We start from the raw sequence: 23,638 nt of genomic DNA on the forward strand, positions 1-23,638 counted from the left end.
GCGCAATCACCGGTCAAGCGGCGTTGCCTTGCTCCGTCCGCTATCGACGCGGCGCAGAGCAGAGCGATGATATTCTCGAGCCGACGAGAAGTTGAAGTAACATTTATATAGAGTAGGTACTAGGGCAACGAAAGCGTCACATGGCTCGCACGGAGGCGACAGCACGTCTGCACTCGGTCCCTCCGAAAAGTGCCGCACTGGCTGTGCTTCCGAGCGGGTTTTATACCCTCGGGAGTCCGTTGCAGCCATGACAAGTTTGAATCGCCCCAATCAGGACTCGCTGGCCAGAGTTTGAATCCGACGAATGGAGGCGAAGCGATTGCGTCAGCCGAGCCACCGCGATGGGGAAAGGGAAGGTGACACTGTCGCGGTCTCCAAGCATGTCTGCCACGTGTCTGCGGCGGGTCGTTCGTCCGAGGCATGATTCAACCCAGCCGTTGAGAAGGTAAAAAGAGAGGAGTCTCTATGGCGCCTTCAAGTTTGTGCATGTCTGTGGCGGGCGGTTTGGTCGAGGCGTGAATCGGCCCCGCTGTCGGCGCGTCGCCCCAGGCAGCGAATTTGGCCTGGGCGCTCTGGCACAACACATGTTAGAACTAGCTAGCTGTGCGTTGTGACTTTGCCACAACATGCTTTGTTTTTGTGATGTACGCGACTAGCCCTGCATTCCTTCCAACCCATTCATGTGGTCAAGCGCGACAGTTGGGGCACCGCTCATGGACCTCGGCACTCAAGCATAAGTGGCGTGCTGATTCCATCTTGTTTGCCACCAAGCAAGATATTCTCCACGAGTTAGCTACGCCAGCACAGGGCAACACGGGTGTTGCATGAAAATGTGCGAGTCTTCTCGGCGCTGTAGCAGACGTGCAGTGACATTTTCAGCGTAGATTGGCGCAGCACTGCAACTGAAGTACTGCCAAAGTTAAGTTTGTCCTATCACTAATTTAATCACATTTCAGCCATTAGGTCAATAGTTTCAATTTATTGGCAAAAATTGCATCATGAATAGGAAGGAAGGAAGGATAATACAGTGCATGAAAGGCAGGGATGTTAACCAGGTTACAGTCCGGTTGGCTACCCTACGCATGGAAAGTGGGGAAGGAGGGATTTGAAGAGAGAGAAAGGGGATTGAAGAGACAGGGAATAGAGCTTGAGGAGCAAGAAAACAAAAATTAAAGGTAACTACAAAAACAAAACAATGGGTGATGATAAAGCCTAAACTGAACAGGTAAACTAACCAAATGGCAAACGAACAATGGTACACAGTGTCTCTACAATCGTTCAACAAGCCTGTGTCTTTTCAAAAACGAAGTAATGCTTTTGTGGCCTTTTGAGACTGTGATGGGCAACACCTGTGACACAAAATAGTCTGCGCAGTTAATGGCTGGTTGTCGAGTTTCAGGAGTGCGGTTGACAGGTGCGGTCTCTGCGTTGCAAACCCGGCACAGTGACACAAGAGGTGTTCTATTGTCTCATCCGTGGCACACACGTCTCAAGCAGAGCTGTCAGTCATGCTGATAGTGAATGGGTAAGCTTTGGTGAAAGCAACTCCTGTCCATAGGCAGCACAGTACGGTGGCAAATTAGCATAGCAAGTTAATGGGTACGTGGCGCTGCAGGTCGGGGTCAAGCAAGTACAAGCGGGAGTTTGAAAACTCCGGCGTATTCCAAAGATCAAGCGTGATTTTGCAGGCGGTGGAGACCAGTCACCTAGCAGCATTATAGCGCGATAACGGGATGTCTGCCAATTGGGCACTTCCATGGGCATGATGAGCCACTTTGTCTGCACATTCATTCCCGGAAATGCCGCAGTGGCTTGGGAGCCATTGAAAAAAATATTGTGCCCATGCCTTACTAGGAAGTCATACTCTTGATGAATCTCGGCCACAAGTACGGGCTGCGGCAAAGAGCAGACTGCAGACACTGGAGAGCTGGCCTGGAGTCGCAAAGCAGAGCCCATTCTCGCTCGTGGAAGGCAACGTCACCGCCGACCACTATGCCTGAGAACTAGCCATCCGGGCCGAGGAAGAGCAACCGCACCCCGTCACGAGTTATAAGGAGATGGTCCGCCTATACAAAGAAAATAGAACGAGGCTTCCGAAGCACACAAGCAACTAAGCAGACGGCAGCAAACGATATGGCGCCGCTTGCAGGCAGGGTCGCTCACACACCCGGCGCTTCTGCACAAAATGTACCCTGCAGAACACGACAACACATGTCCGTTCTGCCATGGAGACGGCACTCTCGCGCACATTATTGGGGAGTGCAAAAAACTCATGACACCCCCCTACACCCTTCCCCCTTCCCCCAATTCTAACCCGCTCGAGCGATGGGAGACCTTACTGTCTAGCTCTGACCTCGCCATTCAGCAACAGCTGGTGGCTCGAGGAGAAGAATTACTGGACACATATGGGTCCCGCGAATAGGGAACCACCCCATCTGGTGCCTGTGCGCACCATTCTTTATATGAAGCTCAGTAAAAGTTGTTCACTCACTCACTTGTGGTAATTCTTGTTTTAGGTACAGAAGAGCCTCGCGAATAACTTTGAGTTCGGATGCAGTTGACGTTGTTACATTGGACAGTTTGAATTGAATGTCTACCGATCTGGCCGGCACGATTACAGCTCCCGCAGAACTTGAGTTTTTTTACCGAGCCATCAGTGTAGACATGAATCCGGTCTCTGTAGGCTTCATGTAAAAAGTGCATAGAGAGTTGGAGACCTTGTGGTGAAACATCTGCTTTCTTGGTTATTCTCGGGATGGTTAGATGCACTTCTGGCTTCAAGAGGCACCAAAGGGGTGATGATGGTCGTGCCGCAGGTGTGTATCCTGAGGGAAGGCTCTCACAGTGAGCAGTGACTATCTTAGAAAAGGATGCCTGTGGTCTCGTTGATGGCAAGGATGCAAGGTGGTGATGAGACAGCTGAGTGAGATGTCTAATGTGAGCTCGGAGTGCATCCACTGCCACGTAGGTCGTGATCGGATGATCTCTTGCGGTGCATATGGTTGCCACTGTTGAGGCACAACTAGGTAGACCAAGACACGTCAGGAGACCTTGGGCTTGTATCGCTTGAATTGTACGTAAGTTGGTTTTGCTTGTATTGGACAGAACAGGCAGGCTGTAATGTAGAACACCGAGAAATGGTGCATTGTAAAGATGTAGCGTTGAGCGAATAGAAACGCCCCACGTCTTTCCGGCCAGAAATTTGAAAAGTTGGATAATTCCAGTAAGCATTTTTTTTTTTTCAGAGATGAGATTTGTGCTGTCTATGATAAGTCCCGATCGATAAGGATTCCAAGACAGCGGTGACTCTTTATGTAAGAAATGGGGTGTCCATTTAAATAGATGCCATATTGCAACATTATTTTACGAGTAAATGCCATCACTGAACACTTATCTGGTGCTGTGATCAAGTCCTTGTCGACGCAAGAATGTGCATGTGTGGGTCGCGGATTTTTGAAGGCGTGCCCGAACCTGAGGACGGGAAACAGTGAAACTATGGTCCCTAGAAATATGTGCATATTTCTAGGGACCATAGTGAAACCCCTAATGCCCAGATTCAAATATCATCAGCATATATGGAGAGATGTACAGTGGTTGGTATGTCTTTTTTAAGTCCGATCAACGTGAGGTTGAACAATGCCGGGCTAAGAACACTGCCTTGTGGTACGTCCCGGTAAACGTGGGGCTGGGAGGTTGTGCAATCGGTGGTCTCAACAAAAAATGATGGTCCAGATAGAAAACTTTGAATCTATCTATGTTTTACCACTCACTCCCGCATCCTCCAGGCTATTCAAAACAGCGTCATGTAGTACGTTGTCGTAAGCCTCTTTAATATCGAGGAATAGCACTGCAGATAGACATTTGAGCAATTTCTCGTGCTTCACCAAAGTCACAAGGTCAGTAACATTGTCGATGGAAGAACGTCAAGATAATTAAGTCAAAATAGGTAAATTTATGCACAACCCAGAACTGATATGTGCCACATATCTGCTTCCTGCCCAGTTATTTAAAAAGAAAAAAAAACGCCCTAAAAAAAAACTTCATTTGTTAGTACAGCGCCTTACAATACAGGGCTTCAGTGGGCGCCGCAAGATGGCGCTACGGGATTTTTTACTCACGGTCAACGCTACCAACGACGCAGGAACAGAACAGAGTCTTTCCCTGCAGGGGTAGATCAGCTGGCAATGCTGATCGCTGCAGCTTCTTTATGCATATTTGCTTCATCGAAATATGAGGAAGCGGTCAAGAAATGAAAATGTACGATTTGCACCGCCAGGCAGAGTTATTTCTTTGTCGTCCAGACTCAAAATCATGCGGCCTCAATATTTAGCCTGGAAAGCCTGGAAAGGTACACGCTGTCATAATGGCGTAAATCCCCGTTATGACAAAATGGCAGCGTCTCGCACCCCGCGCGGGGCACATTTTGAAAAGTAAGCTGTCAAAATGCTGTAAACCTCTGTTAAAACTAAATGGAAGGGTACGTCTCATACCGGCCGCGCGGGGCACGAGACAGAGCGCTTTATTCGGAGCCTCGAACAATTTACGCAGTCTTATACTATACTGCCTTGCTCTGAAAGCGAAAAATCCCTGCTTTTAGCGAATTTTCGCTCATAATTATCGCTTGTAACGAATGGCGGGAACGGGTTAACGACGGACAAGCATTGCCTTTCATACAAGTCCGATACAAGTTTCATACACAGGCCGTGTCCAGGCCGCGCACGCAACTTTAGCCAGCGTTTTTATAATTTACTCAATTGACTGCAGCAACAGATTTCCCCCTACTATGTATCACTAGAAGCAGAAAAACTCCGTGCTGCAGGCACTGCAAATAGCGCCGATTTCGTCGCAATCCATTGTGAAGTAGTTGAACGAGTGCAACGAAACCGAAACCGAAAGTTAAGGGACTTTATTACTGGCGCCGCCACCACTGGAGATAACCGTTTTCATTATCATCATTCTTCTTCCGCCTGTTCGCCTATTTTGTGATCTGTGGTGTGTAAGTGGTATTTGTGGAATTTCTTGGGGGTGTGGCATGTGAAAACCGCATTGGCAGGCGCGGCTAGTCCAGTTGCCTGATGTCAGCCAAGGTCTCAGCCCACTGTCTGCCCGTGTACCCCGAACCGCGTCTCATAACCTTCGAGCCGGTGAGAAATTGCGCACTTTCGCTTGTCGCGCAGCTGTCACTTGTCACCGATCCGTCACTTGATCTTCCGTGCTCGCAGACGATGCCGATGGACCAGCCTCTCGAGAGGCTGCAGCCGGGCACAATCATCGAGATAGCCGGCTATGTCCTCAACTCCCCGAAACGGTGAGTGATCGGGGTGCTCGTGTACTCGTGTCGTTGCCGCTGAACGTGCGCTTGCCGCGCAGGTTCAGCGTGAACTTGGTGACGGACCGGGGCGACATCGCCCTGCACGTGAACCCGCGCTTCGACGTGGGCAACGTCGTCCTGAACACGTTTCAGAACGGCGACTGGGAAGACGAGGAAGTCGTCGACCACCTGCCCGTCCAACAGGGCCACAACTTTGAGACCATGATACTCGTCGAACACATGAGCTACAAGGTCAGCATCGCTCCCGCTCTGATCTATCGGCTTGTTGTTCGTGCGCTATTCGCCCCGAGCGCGAACAGAGTCGGCCCCTGGCGGCGGCGGGACGAACCGCTCCTAGTGTGGATGGCGCTCTCGCGTCGTCTGCTTTTTCACGTTGCGTGCGGCGCAAGACGCGTGCTGCACACGACAAAACAACCAATATGTGTGCTCGTTTGGCAGTAAGCAATGACATAGTTACCTCTGCTTGCGCATTTCCTCTAGAAACGCAATAATCAGCGGCCGTTGTGGGTTAATGCGCTGGTTTAATTCCACGCAACATCTTCGCCGTGGTCACCGCTTGAGTGTGAACATTGCTTCCACACATTGCACTTTTCCTATTGTTGAGTGCAGTCGTCTGCCGTTTCGGGAACGTCGAAGGGTGCTTTTTGAAGGTGGCGTGGTGATTATTTAAAGCATAAAAGTTTAGTACGCGAAACGGGTAAGAAGCGACAAGACCTGCGTACGCGTGCAAATTCCACACCCTTGTAAAACTGCGCTGTGTCCTTATAGAAAGAACAAACAAACAAAAACATTTACACTGCACACGGCCCCTGAGCTATCGCCCATACATTACCGGACACGTATTTTACACCAGCAAGCGCCTGTGTGATCGTGTCCTTCCCGTATATTTCTAAAATAAATACCATTTTTGGACAGTCGTTGTTTATACTCAGGAGGAGGAATAAACATTTATTCAGCTGTGTTGAGTTGCTAATTTTACGTATTATTTAAAATACGTTTCTATGGATGCGCAAGAATATTTAGGGGGGATTTTTCGGTAAAATTAAGCAGTTGTGAGTTTGCGTCTGTCATGTGGCATTTCGTGTGTCATTTTCATATATTTCAAATCCGACATGAATCACCTTGTCCAGAAACGTGTCTCACTCAGCATAACCAAATGCCTAATATGGTCACGTCTTAACCTCTTAAGGTGGACCTAAGTTTAAAGAAAGAGGAGAAAACGCGTAATATAGTGCACGTTGTTGCCCACATGTGTGAGGGGCGTGTGTGCCTTCACTCGCTGATTTTTTTTTAAATTTTTTCCCACAATGCTTGCTTTCAATACATTTTTGAAAAAGGCGAGCCACAATTCCTGGACAATCTCGGATCAAAGGGGGGTTAATTAATTTTGAAAATACGTGTTAAAGTACTGCTTTTTCACCGCTACAGAACACAACGCCTAGTGTAGTTTCGATTGTAAGTAATACTGATGACCATAGTTTGGCTTTTCGCGTTACGTGCGTTCTGTTCTCTCTGCTCTTGCACCGTTAGCAGGACCTCCCCCCTCTTCACGAAAAAAAAAAAGGAAATGCACAGAATTTCATTTTTTAACCAATCCTCAAGAAATAAAAGACAAAGGCGATATTCAGTTTACAAAACAAAGTAGTTACCGGGAACCCGTTGCGCTGATTCGCAACGAGAAATAAAAAGGAAATGTTTTACTACATCTGCAACAGCGCAACTTCATTTATTGCCATCTTTAGGGTTCGTAAGCGACCTTATACGCAAGAATGCAAACATATCTCAGTGTTGCAGGCACCTGTTAGATTTTAAAAGGAACGCAATTGGTCAACAGAGCAGCCGTAACAGAAAATTTGTGCTCACTGTGAGGTCCCAGAAGCTTGGTTTGCACACTGTAAACCTGCTTGTCACGTTGCTAAAACCTAGCTAAACATGAGATGTTGATTGTACTGCGTGCGTTGACAATTCAATTCGCAAGTTCACTTGCGACGAAAGCTGTAAATAAGTGATCCGAAACCGTTATTCATCAAACCTTCCTTCAGAGTCGCTAAAATTTCATTTAAAAGACCCGTTAGAGCGGTTACATTTATATCTCTGCGCTGATCAAAATTCAGTAATTTTATGTTGCCTTTTGAACACACAAAAAATATCGTAAGCTCTTAGAAAGAATTTCGGGGCAGTTAAGTAGTGTTACCATTTCAGGGCATCCCACAAATGCAAGAATGCGTCATGCTACCAGTGAAAGCGATTGAGATTGCCGTTGTAAACTGAATTTCAAAGATCGAGGCTTCCTGATTTGTTTCTATTTATGCTGTTATTGAAGGCTCAAAGCCATAGTCGGGAAAGATCGAGCTTGCTACGAGCCACAGCGTACAAGTTCATTGTCACAAATACGGCCATTCTGAGATTCCCGATGAGCCGTCGCTTTTTTTGGCGTAGTAATAAAAACTGACTGCCGCTTCCATGCTATACATTGAACGTTTAGGAACCGAACTACAGCATACCACTCTTGTTTGCACCTTTCGTGCGCTCATACTGCGAGAAAAAAGCACGAAGCGCGCCCACAGTGTGCATTCCTACGGGCCGCTCTGCGGAGCATCCACACTAGCAGCGCGACGGTGTCGCCACCTACATGTCGAGCTCGCGGCGAATAGCAAGGCAGCGCCACGTTTATGCGTCGTATCTATGCGACTCGATCTATGCGCGCCTGGGGCTGTGCCGCCTTCGGTGTGCAGTGTGCGCGAAGGACGTACGCTACCTGGAATGGTGTTTGATCACCATTTCGACTACCTGATGAACTGTTGCGCCGCAATATGTTTTAGCTGTGTGTAAAAGTACGTGGGTCGTGTCCAGACCACACAGGCTAAGGCGTTTTTTTTTTTTTTTCCCCTTTTGTCATGGCACATACTCCGCGGGGGATTGGCCAGGAATTAGCCGTAAGGGCTTAAGTGCCCGTTTCACAAAACTGAAAATTAGAAACTTAGATGTAAATGCAGAAATGGCGCATAATGGCAAGAGAAAATTGGCAAAAGAATTATAAGCAGAGGTTGGCTGAGAAAAATTGACTAAAGTTGTGCGGGTAAATATATACTCAAATAACAGCTAATAGAATCGATGCCTGGTCTTAAAACTGTATGCGTGAATGGCTGCAGCCATACCCTGTGGCAGAATCCCAGATATGGTCCCAAATGACAGCAATACAGGCATCAAAAGAAAAAGTTTAAACCGTTGTAATGGTGTGGCAAGGCGGCATCGTCTCATTAGAGGAAAGCCGTGGCAGTGCATGAAAAAGTGGTTTATGGTTTCGTACTCACTGCAAATGTCACAAAGGCAGGAGGAGGCGAGACCAGCCCCAGTGGATATAAAGTTTAGTCAGGGAACTCTACATCGAAAGCTGGGTGACTGCACACACACTCGTGCGCTCGATTGCACGCCCCCAGCACCACCTTGAAATGGCGCAAGACGAAACATGACATTAAACACGTAACTTCTGCAAGGTCTGGCATTGCCAGATATAGTGGAACCTTGTTCAAAGTCACATAATTCAAACCAATGGATAATTCGAACTGGTCCATTGGTCCCGCTAAAGTGACGTGTACTTGAATGGGGGGAAACTCCCGCTAATTCGAACCTAGAACACGTGCCACGGTTAATTCGAATAATATTGCCCATCCGCACTGACTACTTTTCGTAAAATTCGAAACCAAAGGCCAAAGTTCTATGCGTCACCGCTAGCCTCCGCAGCTTCTTAACCTGTAACCGCGTGCTTGCTTTGCATCCAGTGAAGTAGCTGGCGTAAACCATGTGGCCTCGCTTCGTTGAGTATGCCGTGCTCTCACAGCACATAATTATTGAAAGTGCACTCCGAAGGACATGTAATACCGTCTACTTTATCGCGCATGTGTTTCTATTGCTGGTAGCGTGCGCTTTACCGCCAACCAAAGGGAGCCCTGCTATTTCGAACTCCAGCTAATTCGAACAGATTTTCTATCCCCTCAGAGTTCGAATTAACGAGGTTCGACTGTATTTGGGCACGCGCCTACCAGCCGGCACATACCAAATTGCTGCTCACCAACCAGCCCAAAATGCCTGTCTTAAATGTTTTAATGAAACGTTTTATTTTTGGTGCCAGAAGTCACGCGAACTGGATTGCATGGGACCATATTTGCTCCATAGCTATGGCAGGGAGTGCCTCAGGACCCTAATGGTAGCAGCAGTTCTAGCATCCTTTTTAAGCAGAGATGAGCAGTAGGCAGGCGTGGATAATGGGTTAAAGGGAGTTGTGCTGCATCACTACTGCGATCGATTCCAGTCTTGTGAGAACGGCTAACCTAGCGGAACAAGATACAGTATGTGGCATTTCACATCGAAGATGGATGGATCAATGGTACAGAACCCTTGAGTGGCTGAAAATGAGGCCAAGGGAGTTCGAAAAATAGACTTGAGGGGAAGTGGGACAAGCCTCTGTATACCCAGTTGAGGCTGGGCTTGTTATTTTCACCACCTACAACCAACACGCCCAAGTCCCTGTCTAGGAGAGAGAGAGACTGACAAACAGGTGAAACTTTGTAAGCAGCCCATGCTGCAACATTGGGGCTCTTCAATGATCACTTGTGGACCCACCACGGACTCCCTGAGAAGCAGTCCAGCATTTGTTTTTTCACGTATATTTCTGTGGTGTGATGAATTCTCGGACTACCTGTGGACTGTCTGTGATGAGTTTGAGACGGTAAATCGAAGAGCCCCATCATTGTTTATGTGCCTTCAAAAAAGGGTGTTGCATGCTTCCATGAAGGCGGTGGGGGATGAAATGCTTTGTTATGGGCTGGAGAATGCTATAAGAGGGGGAAATGATGTTATGTGCCACTGACAGGGGTACAAGAAGGTCGGGAGGGGAAAAACTGGAAGAGGAATGGGGGTGGGGGCCGGTGCACATTGTTAGTACATGTACTCGTTATCTGCATAGCCACCACAGACTTGACATGAGATATGGCGTAAATGCTTGTGTTTGTGCTGGAAAGAGTAGCAGGGGAGAGAGAGAATTTTTGGCACTGCAGCATGACATCTGCTTCTATGTAGGACATGACAACTGAAGGGGAGGCAAGGAGCCTTTCTCCATGAGATGTGTGTCGCATGGTCCTCTTCACAGGAAGAGTTTTAAGCGCAACATTTCGACATCACCTTAGGGGGGTGTACGCTATGACGTGCCTTTCTCGTTTCGAGCGAGTTTTGCGACGATTACGGCGAATGCTGGAGTCTTTCTCGTTCCGAGAAAGTGTTGCGACGATTACGGCAAACACTGGAAGTGTTTGTTTTTTTACCCAATTTGGGCCAGTCTTTCTTGGGGGGGGGTTCCTTGGCTTGACAAACATGCACCAGGAATGTTGGATGGTCACCACGAGGCACACACACACGAGAGCTCGGCATTCTTTTTTTTTTTTTTTTTTTTTACTGCAAGTGGTCGCCGCAATTTTGGCCAATCTCCATAAGTGGGTATGCTTGGCTTGACAAACGTGCGCACGGTACGCTGGGCGGTCATTGTGAGGCACACTCGCATGAACGCTAGACATTTTCTTGGTTTAGTTAACTGCCGGGCAGTCGCCGCGAAGCTCACGCTCACGTGTGCGTTCGACAAATTACGATTCACTAAACAGCTTCGCTTTTAATAATAGAATCGGCACACATTCTACCTTCCTTTTATTGGGATGTCTCTTGAAAGTGTCACATAGTTGCTCAGATTGTGTGGGTACTCTTGGATCGATGGGAATGTTTGGCATCTTGGACAGAGTGTTATTCAGCGGCAGGGAAGGAAAAATTGGCACCTGGAAAGGAGGACACTTCTGGTAGCTGTACTGTATGGGAACACCAAACACGGGATCATGTCATGTTCAGTGTATCTTCAAGAAATGTCTTTTATTGGCCATGTAGTGTTCGCTCGAACCTAATGGGGCCGTGCTTGAGGGCAAGTCAGTGAAGCGTCGTAGCGGTGGACCACTTTCGTCAAGCCTGGCCTTGTAGTCATGGCTGACACAACATGGGCATGAGTCACAGGGAAGAGAATCACTCGTTGCTTTTGGTGATGTGGCAGCTTAGCGTGCTCAGTCGTTATCTTTGTTTGTCCGGTTTGTAACTGCATTCCACAGAGGCGGCAGTGGTATCACCAGGAAACTATCAGGCACATGTTTGTCTTCCCTTATCTGGTCTGGGGCATGGGCCAGACTGGCTGAGCATTGCCTTCCCTTATCTGAAGTGGGGCATGTGCCAGACTGGCCGGAAAAGTAGCAAAGTAGCAGCTTTATCATGTCCAACTGCACATCCCCTATTAGAGGGTTTTGTCTAGTGCTTCTGCCACATTCACAAAAACATTCATTTGTGTTAAGGCTAATGGAATTCCCCATGCTGTTGTTGCCTGCACCAAGGAAACCATGTTTGTTTGTTTGTTTACCATAATTTACACAAGTCACCTTCGGGGCAATACGCACACAAACATACACAAAATATGCAGAAAACAGAAAAAGATGTCCCAAGTAATGGAACCACGAAAACAAAACACAGGTTTGGTTCATTCGAGAGGTGGCCCCGCCAGAGCAACAATCTGGCCAGCTTCAATGCAGGCAGTTGAACAGGATAACAGGGGAAACAGGTGAAAAAGGCGAGGGTGGATTGATGGTCTTGTTGGTACTTTGACATTGTTGAAGCGCTGTGCTTCAAGATGAAAGAGGGCATATCTGACCAGTACCTTTCTTGCATTGCTGCTGTGACATTACAAGGACTACTTGGTGCAGATAACAGCTGCCGACAGAAGCTTCACAGTACTTCATACGGGTATTATAGGGGTGTATAGTGTTTGTAGGGGTGCCCATTCGGCTTCTGCTCTTCCATGTTCAAGTACAGAACAACCAGTCATACTTGTAATAAACGCTCTGAGGAGGTTCACTGTGTCCACATCCCATCACCTGCAGTGAACGTGGTAGAAGAAAGGTTCCCCGCCCCACAGCTGTTGCTAGATAGTCTAGGTGGTGACCATGCAGTCTGTGTAGCCACCGTATGCTGTGAGCAGCAATGTCCAGAGTGTTTTACAATAGGTGCAGGCCGTCAGAGTGACTTGTGGGGAGGGCAGTTGGTGTGCAGCAGAGCACTGCACTTCCCTAACATTCACACCTTCTCTTGTACACTGTGAAGAAGGCAAAATGGGCGGAACAAAGCAGGCACCACGTTGCAGTGCTGTGTACGATGACACACTCGTGAGCGCGTTTCATGCAGTATTGAACTGGCTGAGCCACACTCTGGCAAGCTGTGGCTATTCTGTTATCGATGGCATTAGTGGATTGTTCCTGTCGGGCCCGGTTTTTATGCAGGGAGTTTGAACGGTCTTTTTAGCATCTAGGTAAGTTGAATAACCAATCCCTTTGGTTTTTCTATCCATAGCTGCATTTCAAAGTTTATTTGTTGAAAGCAGATTCATATTGCACTACAGGCATATACACCAGCTGTAAGTAGCAGTGCACTGTTACGTTTTTAAAAAAGGTGCGAGACTGATTTATGAAAAAAATTTTCGAATATAAATTATAATTTTTAATATAAATAAAAATGTAGTTTTTTGCCCTATTCTAGATCTGTATATCCGGTACCACGATCGAGCTGGAAAAATTCTTGCCACCTCTGAACACAATGGGTTATTCATTCGGCCCGACACAGCTGCCTTGTTTGCTCAGAACAATGGGTGACGGCAGGGGAGACCGACCCACAGGAACAGCCGTAGCAGAGATGGCCAAGCCACAATGCCATGTTTACTACAAGCCCCATGCAGACCGGAGTGCAAATACAGTGCAGACACGAAAAAGCGTGACACGTGAGTCACGGGGGAGGAAGGAGCACTTGTTTGGAGAACAAAGGAAGCTGCAGCGAGATAGGCGATAGATAGGTGATGTGCACACAGGTGTTGACATCCTGAAAAAGAGTGTTTTGAAGGCAGGAAAAAGGGGGGGGGGGGGGAGTGCAGTAACCGCTCACTTATTCATTAGTCCTGTGCCGGTATGTCTAATGCTTACGGGCCATATGTGGATAGTGGTATTGCACGTTTTGTTTTGGGTACCCCAGGGGGTGCCACTGTTCCAAGGTGTTCATCCAATCCAAAATTGTCACTGGCTTTCCCGTAGGCGAAAAGCGTTTTTATTTGTTTCGTAAATAAGCGTGAAAGTGATGTCGCCATTCTCGGTGTTAAATGAGATTGACTGCAAAATGCGACCTTTGTGTATAATTTGAGCACTAACAAACAAAGCGGTTTGCTCAGCAAAAATTTTTACAAACACTCATGTATTGTCGTAACGTATTAGATAACTGAAATTCGAGTGAATGTGTGATTTTCTTTTTAGTTGCCATGAGTCAGTCAGACTTGTTCTTTTCCTACCTTCTTGTTCATTCTTAAGATATCTTTTTGTGCGAAAGTGAGACATTGTACGATAATAAAGTATCTCAAAACAAAGAATTGAATAAGATGCATTTTTGTCTTACTCCTGCGTCCCCTGAAACCAGTGGCTTTTACCTGCTAGTGCCATTGGTTCGTGGCAGCCATTTTAGTGCATTTGCCGTTTAAACGCTGCCGAGGTTGTTTCGGGATGTGTGGCCTGTGCTCACAAGGAATGCATGAGCAGCCTTGAAGCATGGTGGTGCTAGCTCCCCGTATGTCCACCGACATGGCTCCCCCTTGCAAATGTGGGAGTAACAACGCCACTTGCCCTGTACCTTCCTTGAAAATTACTTTTGCCATTACGAGAGCATTGCACGTTGGGCATTTATGAAGTGGTGGTGCAGCAATGCTGGATGTCGTTGCATTGCAGAGTCCCCATTGCTGGGCCAATCGCCAAGTGACCACCATCTCACCGGAGCCCTTTCCCCTCTCTCTCTCCTTTTCTCTTCAATTTGCACCGTGCCATGTCACCTGCTCTTTCTTGTGTATGCAAAGATGAGCACTGACCAGTCCACCTTGAGAGGTATATGTGCAAATGGAGGAAGAGGAGGTAAACAAACTGTGGTTGCAAATGAAGCGACCAAGGATTCCTGCATCAGTAAAGGGGCACTGCCCCTATTGAAGCTAGAATCCTGTGTGACCGTCGTTGACATTGACGGAAAAGCACTTCTCTCGTGCTTAGTCCACACCTCACCTCAGTGAGGCCGATAACTTAACTTCTGATGGCCGCTGTCACCGTCATTGGTCAGTGGCTATGGAGGGGCCTCTCCGTTGCCAATTCTGCGTAGCTGTTCCCCTTTTGGCATTTGTTTATGCAGGCATTTTGGCCTATTTTTCACCCCAGAATTGGAACACCTGTGATGATTGTAACCCTCCTGTTGCCTCCGTGGCATCCTTTGTTTCCATGGTGGCAGCCTTCAGTATTTTACTCGTCTTGTGTGCAGTGCACAGCAAAAATGTGCAGTGTTCAAGGAGGTGTGCTGCTGCTTCTTCCCTTGCCTGCAGGTGGCCTTCAATGGGCTCCACTTTGCCGACTTCAAGCACCGGCTGCTTTTCTCGACGGTGGAGACCCTGCGGGTGGACGGCTGCGTCACCATACATCGGGTGGAGCAGAGGCCCCCCCTGGGCTCCACCATGGTGGGTAGCGGCAGTGTGCTGTGAAAGAACCGGGTGGTCCGAGAGCCCCCTTCTTGCCCACCCAGGTTCCCCCGATGGAGGGATGCCAGCCGCAGCCGGTCGCAGTCGCAATGGGGCCCACCATTGTGTACAACCCGGTGGGTGCCCCGCGAGTGGGTGAGTGAGGGTGAGCGAGTGGGTGAGCTGACTCCTTGCTCCGCGTGTGGCAACGCAGCCCACCCCGTTCCTGCACCCGCTGCCCGGGGGCCAACTCAAGCCGGGACTCCTGGTCTACATCAGCGGCAGGCCCCACAGCGAGGCCAACTCGTGAGTGGTGCTCCCCAGGGTGTCGAGGTGTCCCCCTGCCTGATGACCCCATTTTTGGGATAGTGTAGCCAGGGGGGGTGTTTCGTTGTCTGAACAGCCCACAAAATTTTCTGAGCAGTGCACTCCCCTGTCTGTCCCCACCGCATTTCGGCCTTTTCTTCGTCCATGCTGTTTATACTCCGCATTAGTATATTATGTAAAAACAAGATAAGGAAATTAGACAAGGAAATTAGATGTTTGTGTTTAGGGTATCGTTTCTTTCCTTTTTTTTTTGCCAGCAGCGTTTAACACCCCCTGGAAAATATTTCTGGCTACACCACTGGCTGCAGTAAGATAGAAATGTAAGCTAGTGGTTTGCAACTGACGACGGTAACACTTTTTGTGCACTAAACAGAAACTCAATGAAAAAGCGACATGAAGAACAGCGCAGTCTTTGTGTATCTTTTTCACTGCAGTGGTCTTAGTGTCTTTTTTTTGTTGTGTCCCTGTTTAGTGCGCAAAAAGTGTTGACGTCATGAATTTTGGTTGTTTGCCAACAGCATAAATTCCAGCCCTTAGATTTTTTTGTTGAGGCCAGAGGAGTCGCTTATTCCAGCCCGTGCAGCCCCAGCATATATTCATAGTCCTGCAGTGATGGCCAGAATCGCAAAAATCTATCGAGCAAAAAGGCTGATGTGCATCGGCTGTACTAACAATATTAAAGATGACGTTAGCTAATGCTAGCGCAGAGTGTTTCGAAGCACATCAGTTATCAAAAGTGGGTTATATTTTCAGTGTATATAGAAAGATATAGAAAAGTCTAGCTCTTGTGTCACGGTGAACGTTGGTATTTCCAACATGATTATGCAAAAGAACTTCTGAAACAAACAAAAAAAAAGCAGAGGCACCAGAATGTACGAGAACAATTACCAACTAATGGAGACAGTCTGTTGGTAAACACATGGAAGGAAGCAACTGTCAGACAAAGTTCACCAAAGCTACTATTATAATCACTTCTAACCACCCCAGCAAGAAAAGGTCAATGAAAAAAAAAATAACAGTAGTAGACCAAACTGAAAAAGAAAAAAAAGTTTTATAAAACACGACATGATTAATGGCACTGGCTACCACTCCCAAGCACAGGAAACAATTACCTTAACATAAATACCCAGGAAAGTCTAGGGGAGCACAGCCTCGTCGGTAGCGTAGTTGGTATCACACCATGCTGGTATTCTGGTGGTCGTCGATTCTTGTCCCACCCTGTGAGCATGATTGTTTTTTCTTTCTCTCTTTCAAACGTTTTAAAACTGTACCTGTTTCAAGAATAAATGATAAACCGCCTTTTCCCCTTTGCCTTCCTTGGCGTTCTTGACTGGTGACCCACATTTCCGTCATGATTAAATGCACTACAGTGAACCAAGTTCCATTAGCGTGGAAACAGCAGCGGCTGTTCTCCCTGTGCATCCCTCTCCCACCTCTGCTGGTGCGCAGGTTCTCGATCAACTTCCAGTGCGGAGGCCTGGGCTCGGACGTGGCGTTCCACTTCAACCCGCGCTTCCATCACAAGGAGATGGTGCGCAACACCTTCCAGGATGGCGACTGGGGCACCGAGGAGCGCAAGTGCCATGGGTTCCCCTTCGCCCCCGGGGTGCACTTTGACCTCCTCATCAGGGTGGGTGCCGCTCTCATCCACCCCCCACCACACTACTGTTCCAGTGGGGCCTGGCGTTCGAACTCTTCTTAGTTCATCTCTATCTGTAGGAGCATGCGTGCAAAGTGGTCTGCTTGTCAGTGAACCGCTCGGGTGCGTGTGTTGAAAAAAAAGGCATCCCCTTGTTTCGTTGAAAAAAGGAGGAGGAGGAGTACTTATATTAGATGGGAAGGCTCTGAGCTCATTTGGAGAGAGAGGTGGGGCGGGTGGGGCTCTGTAAGGTGTTGAAGACAACAAGTTGGATTTGTGTCTCCCGAGGTTGTAGCAAAAGAAAAGGTATGTACTGAAATGTGACAGAGTTGTGGTTAAGTGAAAGGCTACTTGAAGTAGAGTTGAGTCTTTGGCACCCGGGCATCCATCTGTTTGACCATCCTTCTCATTATGTGTCTGAACTGAGAAACCCTTGCCTCTCTGGAGGCGTGGGAAAGGGCCAGTTTGGTGGGGCATGGCCAGGAAAAAAAGGAAGGTGGGGATTTTTCTTTTTCTGAATTTTCTTTTTCCCTGATGTTGTGAACCCAAATGCCCACACAACATATGGCGATGGCTTAGCAGTGCCAACAGGATTAGCAGTGCCAACTCAGGAAACACATGCAGAGCCCCCTTCCCATTGGATCCACTATTGCCTTCAGTGCAATCGCTCTGTCATTTGTGTGGTCAACTTCAGTCAGCCTGCCGTGCATTTACTTCAATCAATGCTCCACCCTCTCCCACTCTTTGACACCTTGCCCCCCTGTTCAGCTTTGCTCCTTTTCTTCTTCAGATCAGTTGTTTCGTCCAGGCATATTTTTCACACTAGGTGTGGTGATGCTTGTTTGGGTGGCACTTCTGTCCTGTAGACGATGTCATCTACAAAGTGCTGGTGAAGCACATTTAAAGGCTCATTAAAACGTGAAAGCAGACCTGCATAGGTAGACTGCAGTGCCACGAATACAAATGCACCACTTGCACCAGCAGTTGTTTAACAAAAAAGGGCAAAAGCAAGAGAATGGACACGACAGTGCCTTTCTATACACTTCTCCACACCACAGCATTAGGCGTTACAGCGAAATGGTATTGCTGGAGCTTGTTTAACCCTTTCCCTTCCGAGTTTTTTTTTTTTATGGCTGGTTCTCACTCGCTGCCTTTTTTTTTTTTTTTTCGAGTTTTGTTCAGTGGAAATTTTACACTATACTAGGGAACAAGTTAAGTACGGCCATAGCTCGTGTATGGAATCGCCCCGCCTAAGCAACGAACGTCAACATGCGCGTGCGTTTTGAGAGAAGATTGCTATGAATGCGTGATATCGTCTACCTTTTCTCACATAGTCTGTTTGTTGTAGCTGCAGTAATTTATAAGCATGTGAAGTCCGAAAAATCACGGATACAGCTCGTGCCACGCTCAACATATTCCCAGTAACGCACTACTTGCGCCGCGCGGAGTAACATCTGGCTGTGGGGATGAGGCACAGCGGCAATTTCCGTTGCCGTTCTTAAGTTGTTCTCGGGTATAGTAATGCAGAACGCTGCTCACAAGGACATGTAAACACTATTCATGCTTACCTTGCCCAACAAAAAAAAGTTGTATGAAATACAAACAAATTAACGCTGAACTAATTACAAAAATAATTACCTGCTGATTAAGATGTGCAGGCATTTGGGAAACTGTTTAGTATGGTCTTCAAAACAGCGAACCACATAAAATGGCAGCTGGCAGTTGACACAAAGATAGCGAGACATCTTTTGCTGCTTTGGTTGCATGTGACTCATCCCCGCCAACACGATCGAGCTGCTGAGATAAGCTGAAGCAACGCAGATTCAAAAACATGCGCTCCATCTGTTGTCTAAAGTATTTACCCCAACAGGATCTACGCATTTACGGGGTTATTCAGTAGATGGCATGACATGCCCACAATAATTTTTTACATGGGTTAGGCAACACGAGTATTCTCGGGCACGTCAGAGTGTGTGTGTGCATGGTTGCTTGAGTTATCTCGGGAGTAGCAGTGAAAGGTTTAAGCCATTTCATGAAGCAGTGAGACGGTGACTTGACAGGGAGCGTATCTGGAAACTTCTGGAACACAATAAAGCAGAGCTTTATTGTTTGGTGTCTGCTGAACTTTGCAAAGGCTTGTGGTGACAGGTCAAACTTGGACAATTCTCCACACGCGGTTACCATGTGTACGGCACCAGCGTGGGAGGCTGGCAAGAGGCAAAGGCAACAGACGAAAACCTTTGAGAAGGGTTTATTCCCAAAACCACTCTTGGGCTCCTGTCTCTTCAACATCCTCAACAGTTCCCACATTGCTTGAGCGGTCAGTGTTGTTCAGCTTTGGCACTACCAGTGAACAATGGACGGTCCAGGCTGGAGGGGCAAAGCCAGGTCGCACCACTACCACACGTAGTGATGTCTGGACTCTGGAGCCAGTCAACAAGCTCGCCACAGCCAACTGGACACACCAATAGATCCCTCAAGCTCCCTGCTCGAGTCATGCGCCGGGACTAAGCAAGCGAAACGAGTACCGGCCTGTGCTTTCAAAAAACTAAACAAAAACAAAAAGCAGCGCCTTTGTTGTATGGTTTCTGCTTAGTCCTGTCGTCTGGGCTGTTTTCTTGGAGTTGTCATTTTTCTTCATGCGTGATAGGGAGGCTGTCGACAGGTGCACCTAGAGCCACTAGATCAGGTTTCAGAGTATTGGCACTCTTCTCTGTCAATGTCGTATGCTGCCTACAGCGGCCATTTGTCGAACCGTCTCGCGTGACATTTGTTTAGTGCGGACGACCCATGGGCGCTGACATTTTGGTGCCTCTGTGTTGCCGCGTGCGCGCACTCAGCGATAAACCATGTTTTGGAGCGCGGTGTGGCTGTATGACACGTTGAGAGTGAGTTTTTAAGCCCCAGGCAGAGTAGCGATGCCGTGCTGCTCTGTATCAGGCTGTTTCAACCGGCCAGACGGTGGGAAACGCCTGCTTCGCTTCCTGTTGTGAAAGAACGACTGTGGCCTAGGCTTTACTAGTGGCTGTAGGTTATGCTAGGCCACAGTCGTTCTTTCCTTTACAGAAACTTACTCCACCTTGGGGATTTCCCCTAAAGCTGGTCGAGTAATACCTGTCCTTCACTTCGAGTTGTATATCATTTGGCTCTTGCGCTACAAACTACTAGCCTCCTGGTTAGCTCAGTTGGTAGAGCGACTGCTCCGGTTAAGTGGTGGTCCCAGGTTCAAATCCTGGACCAGGGCGAATTTTTGTTCAACTGCGAAGTTTCTGAGAAACCTGTACAGCTTTCCTTTGTAGCCGTACGCCTGCATTGAGGTGGATGTCAAACTTTCCTTCGCAGAAACTTACTCCACCTTGGGGATCTCCCCCAAATCTGGTCGATTAGTGTAGCTTATTTAGTAGCTCTAGGGTAACCTAGATACACAAAATAAGCTACGCTAGCGTAACCGAGTGTGACCCTGTCGTACTGGCATGCTGGCTCCAAATACTCGAAGTAAACACAGCTGTCATGGTTATAGTTGCCAAACGGTGCCCTGGACCGATTCCGCTCGTCAATGCCGGCCGCAATAGAGCGCATAAAGCTGGCCACTCTGGCGTCGGGCACCAAAATGGCTGCCGCCGTGCGTCGGTGTCGTTACTCTTAAGCGTAGCTTATTTAGTGGTTCTAGATGCACCTTCTCAACGCGCCCTGGCAGAGAACAACTCGTGGCTGCCTTGTCTTCAACTGCCTACCCGCCGCGGTGGCTCAGTGGCTAAGGCGTTGCGCTGCTGAGCACGAGGTCGCGGGTTCGATTCCCGGCCGCGGCGGCCACTTTTCTGATGGAGGCGAAAAGCAAAAACACCCGTGTGTGCGAGATTTCAGCGCACGTTAAAGATCCCCAGGTGGTCAAAATTAATCCGGAGCCCTCCACTACGGCGCGCCTCATCGCCTGCGTTGCGTCAGCGCGTTAAACCCTACAATAAAAAAAAATCTTCAACTGCCTCCCTTTTCCCACCCTTTGTTGTCGTTGCAGGTGCTGGATGCGGCGTTCGATGTGGCCGTCAACGGGCAGCACTACCTGCAATACCAGCACCGACTGCAGCCCCTTCAGTGCATCAGCCACCTGAGCATCGAAGGGGACGTGCTGCTCGCCTCCTGCAAGCTGCACCAGCAGTCCTGAGTGGGGAGCGGTGGCCTTTTATTAAACGGGCTGGGCCCCCCGCTGTAAAGCCCCGGAGGCCGTTTGCCCTTTCGCTTGGCAGCAATAAACGTCTAGTCTCAGGTTGCAGTGCTACACCACTTGGGGTCTGTGCTGTGTGTCTGCTATCTCACCCCTGTCAGTGTCTGTCCAGGGTGAGCTTCTACTGTCTCTTCCCTCTGGTATCTACAATTTTCCCAGAGGCTGTTGCAGCGGCTGCTGTCTTACAGGGGGCTGCAGCCATAAATGAGCCTCGTTGAATGATTCTGGCAAAACACTTTGCATGATGGTTGTACTTTATGATCCACATTCTGTTCAACAAATTCCCGGGCCGTCTCACAAACGTGAAACCTTGAGAGGGGCAAAGCATGCAGGGTATAAGTGTATTCTTGGTGTCTTGGCGTTTTTGCCCACGGGGACGAAACCAGTGGGGGATAGAGGTATACAGCTGTGCTGTAAACGTCTCTTGTCTTTGAAGCACGAAGCTCTCTAGTGCGAGGCATGAACGACCGTCCCAGTGTTGTTTTAGTACGCATCATAAAGCACTCCAGCACAAGGCATAAATGAGTGCCCTGGTGCTGTTTTAGTATGCGTTCAGTTCTAGTGCAAGGTGTAAGCGGGTTTTCTAGTGCTTTAGTACTGTGACTACATGAAACGGCGATTACGGCGATGACAGGAGACGCCAACAGCCCCAGCCCCTAAGGGGCTTTGCCCCTCAAATAATGTTGTGCACCGAGTGTGGCTCATGCCATGCATTGCCATGCCGTTAGAGCTAGCAGCCCTGTGCCACTAACTGAACTGCTGCCTTGTTGGCAAGGTAGGCCTCTGTCCGAGTGGGTTGGCGTATACCTTAAAAGTGACGGTACAAAGCTACGTTGTAATCCTTCCTCGTGGTAGGTTTTTTGTTAATCAGCGACCAGATAATGTCACAGTGGGAACTAATGCAGGCTACAAAGCTTCGTAGCCATGATGGCAAAGGAGAGGGTACAAAGCGGCACCTGATGGACGAAATGATAGCGGAGATGCACAGCGCGCAAAAGGGCGCGCAGTTTTTCCTCTCGCAACAGCTAGGTGCTCCTTGTTTAACTAGCGCAGAGCACTTGTGGCGTTATCTGGCAGCTCTGGAAAACGACTTTCCCCCTCCTGCGCTTTAAGAAATCGCAGCAGCACTATAATAACCAATCAGCTAGCGTGACCGAACGTGCGAATTCAGCGAATGACGAGGCGAAGTGTGCGATTAGAGCAAAACAAAAAAAAAACCTAGTGTCTAAAGTGCCATCCGACGGCTCTTTAGCGGGGCCTTGTAGTGCCATCTGACGGCACTGCAAGCACATGCTCTCGTGCCGTCCGGCCGGCCAGTGAGCGGCGGAGCTTTAGCACAAGGCCAGCACCGCGCCTTCAAGCTTCAGTCTTAAGATACCTATACGAAAGAAAAGAAGTTTCTTCTGACGCACTAGCCAGCTCAAGATCGGACGCTCGCGGGTGATTATATGAGCAAGGGAGCCGAAACCAAGCCAGTGACGCGGGTGCGCGACGCGTGTCACAAGATGAGGCGGTGTTCGCACTTGCGACGAGAGATGATGCGACTTCATTTAGCTTTAGCTACAATGTAGTTTAGCGGAGCTGTTACCCGACCTGTACAACTTCCTTGGTGCTTCAACCATTTGCAGTCAAAGAAAATTACGTGATATGGACACGACAAAAAAAGGTGGAAATCGCTCTAAGCGTGAACTGCATGGCGAGTTTTTTGCACGCGATTCGTGCGCGTCGGCGTTGCACGTGCGATTTTTCACGCCCGCGTTTTCGATTCCGCGCGTGCGGCAGCTTCTGCCTCGCTCAGAAAGTCGCGCGCGGCTGTGGGAGGAGCCTGCATGATGACGACTTGCGCCAATGGGGAGGCGCGCACCTCATGGCGGGAGTTCCGAAGCGCTCGAGACAGCCGGATGGCTCCGCCGGAGATGTTTAGGCTTACCACCCCGGCAGATGGGCGCTTTCACTAGCGGCGCGGATGATGTTTTGTAATACCGTTTTCGCCCACATTATAAGCTCCTTTACCCCACAAGCAGCTTCGTGCGTGCCTTGAGCGGCATTTTAGAGCTCCCCACACCACTGCGCAGCCCCAGCCGCCGGCCGCGCCGCGAGCAGCGTGCGGGTGGTTCCGCGTAGAGTTCCTCTATATAGCTCCCGCGGGAGCTATATAGAGGAACTCTAGCAGCACACCTGTGGAGTGCGCGGCGCGTTTCGCGAGTAGGAAACGCTCCATGCGGTTCACGCTTAAACACACGCTGCTAACCTGGAATAGTACCGAAAGCATTGCGGGTTGCGGGAAGAGTCAAAAATAACGAACTCAGACAGACACTTTTCAACATATGTTATTGCAGGAAGAAATACGTTTTCTCACTCCACAACACCTGTATCCCAGACCGCAAAGTTCGCTTCTTTTTACAGACGCAGAAGTTCTGGCACCTTCGAATTCCTCGTTGGAACTCTATGGGTATTACCAGAGTCCTTCAAGCATTGAAGGACTCTGGTATTACGGAAAGGCTGCACAGT

At 48.6% G+C, this 23,638-nt stretch overlaps 1 protein-coding gene across 1 annotated transcript; it reads left to right on the forward strand.

Moving 5' to 3' along the window:
• The first annotated feature begins 4,948 nt into the window (after positions 1-4,948).
• LOC144150197 (galectin-4-like) lies at positions 4,949-21,186 on the forward strand. Its single transcript, XM_077682046.1, has 8 exons — positions 4,949-5,144; positions 5,223-5,308; positions 5,371-5,563; positions 14,808-14,939; positions 15,005-15,076; positions 15,154-15,245; positions 16,716-16,896; positions 20,921-21,186. Exons 1-8 carry the CDS (start codon positions 5,076-5,078, stop codon positions 21,065-21,067), a joined length of 972 nt encoding a protein of 323 aa, XP_077538172.1. The 5' UTR covers positions 4,949-5,075; the 3' UTR covers positions 21,068-21,186.
• Positions 21,187-23,638: the final 2,452 nt, after the last annotated feature.

Source organism: Haemaphysalis longicornis, unplaced genomic scaffold (genome assembly GCF_048455015.1).
Source record: "Haemaphysalis longicornis isolate Haplotype H1 unplaced genomic scaffold, Haemaphysalis longicornis Haplotype H1 scaffold_8, whole genome shotgun sequence".
NCBI lineage: Eukaryota > Metazoa > Arthropoda > Arachnida > Ixodida > Ixodidae > Haemaphysalis > Haemaphysalis longicornis.

Bases quoted from the DNA above. Each gene is read 5' to 3' on its own strand.
- LOC144150197 (XM_077682046.1), top strand. From the start codon at position 5,076: ATGTCAGCCAAGGTCTCAGCCCACTGTCTGCCCGTGTACCCCGAACCG. The intron at 5,309-5,370 runs GTGAGTGATCGG...CTTGCCGCGCAG, and splicing joins GTCCTCAACTCCCCGAAACG to GTTCAGCGTGAACTTGGTGA. The intron at 15,246-16,715 runs GTGAGTGGTGCT...GCTGGTGCGCAG, and splicing joins CCCCACAGCGAGGCCAACTC to GTTCTCGATCAACTTCCAGT.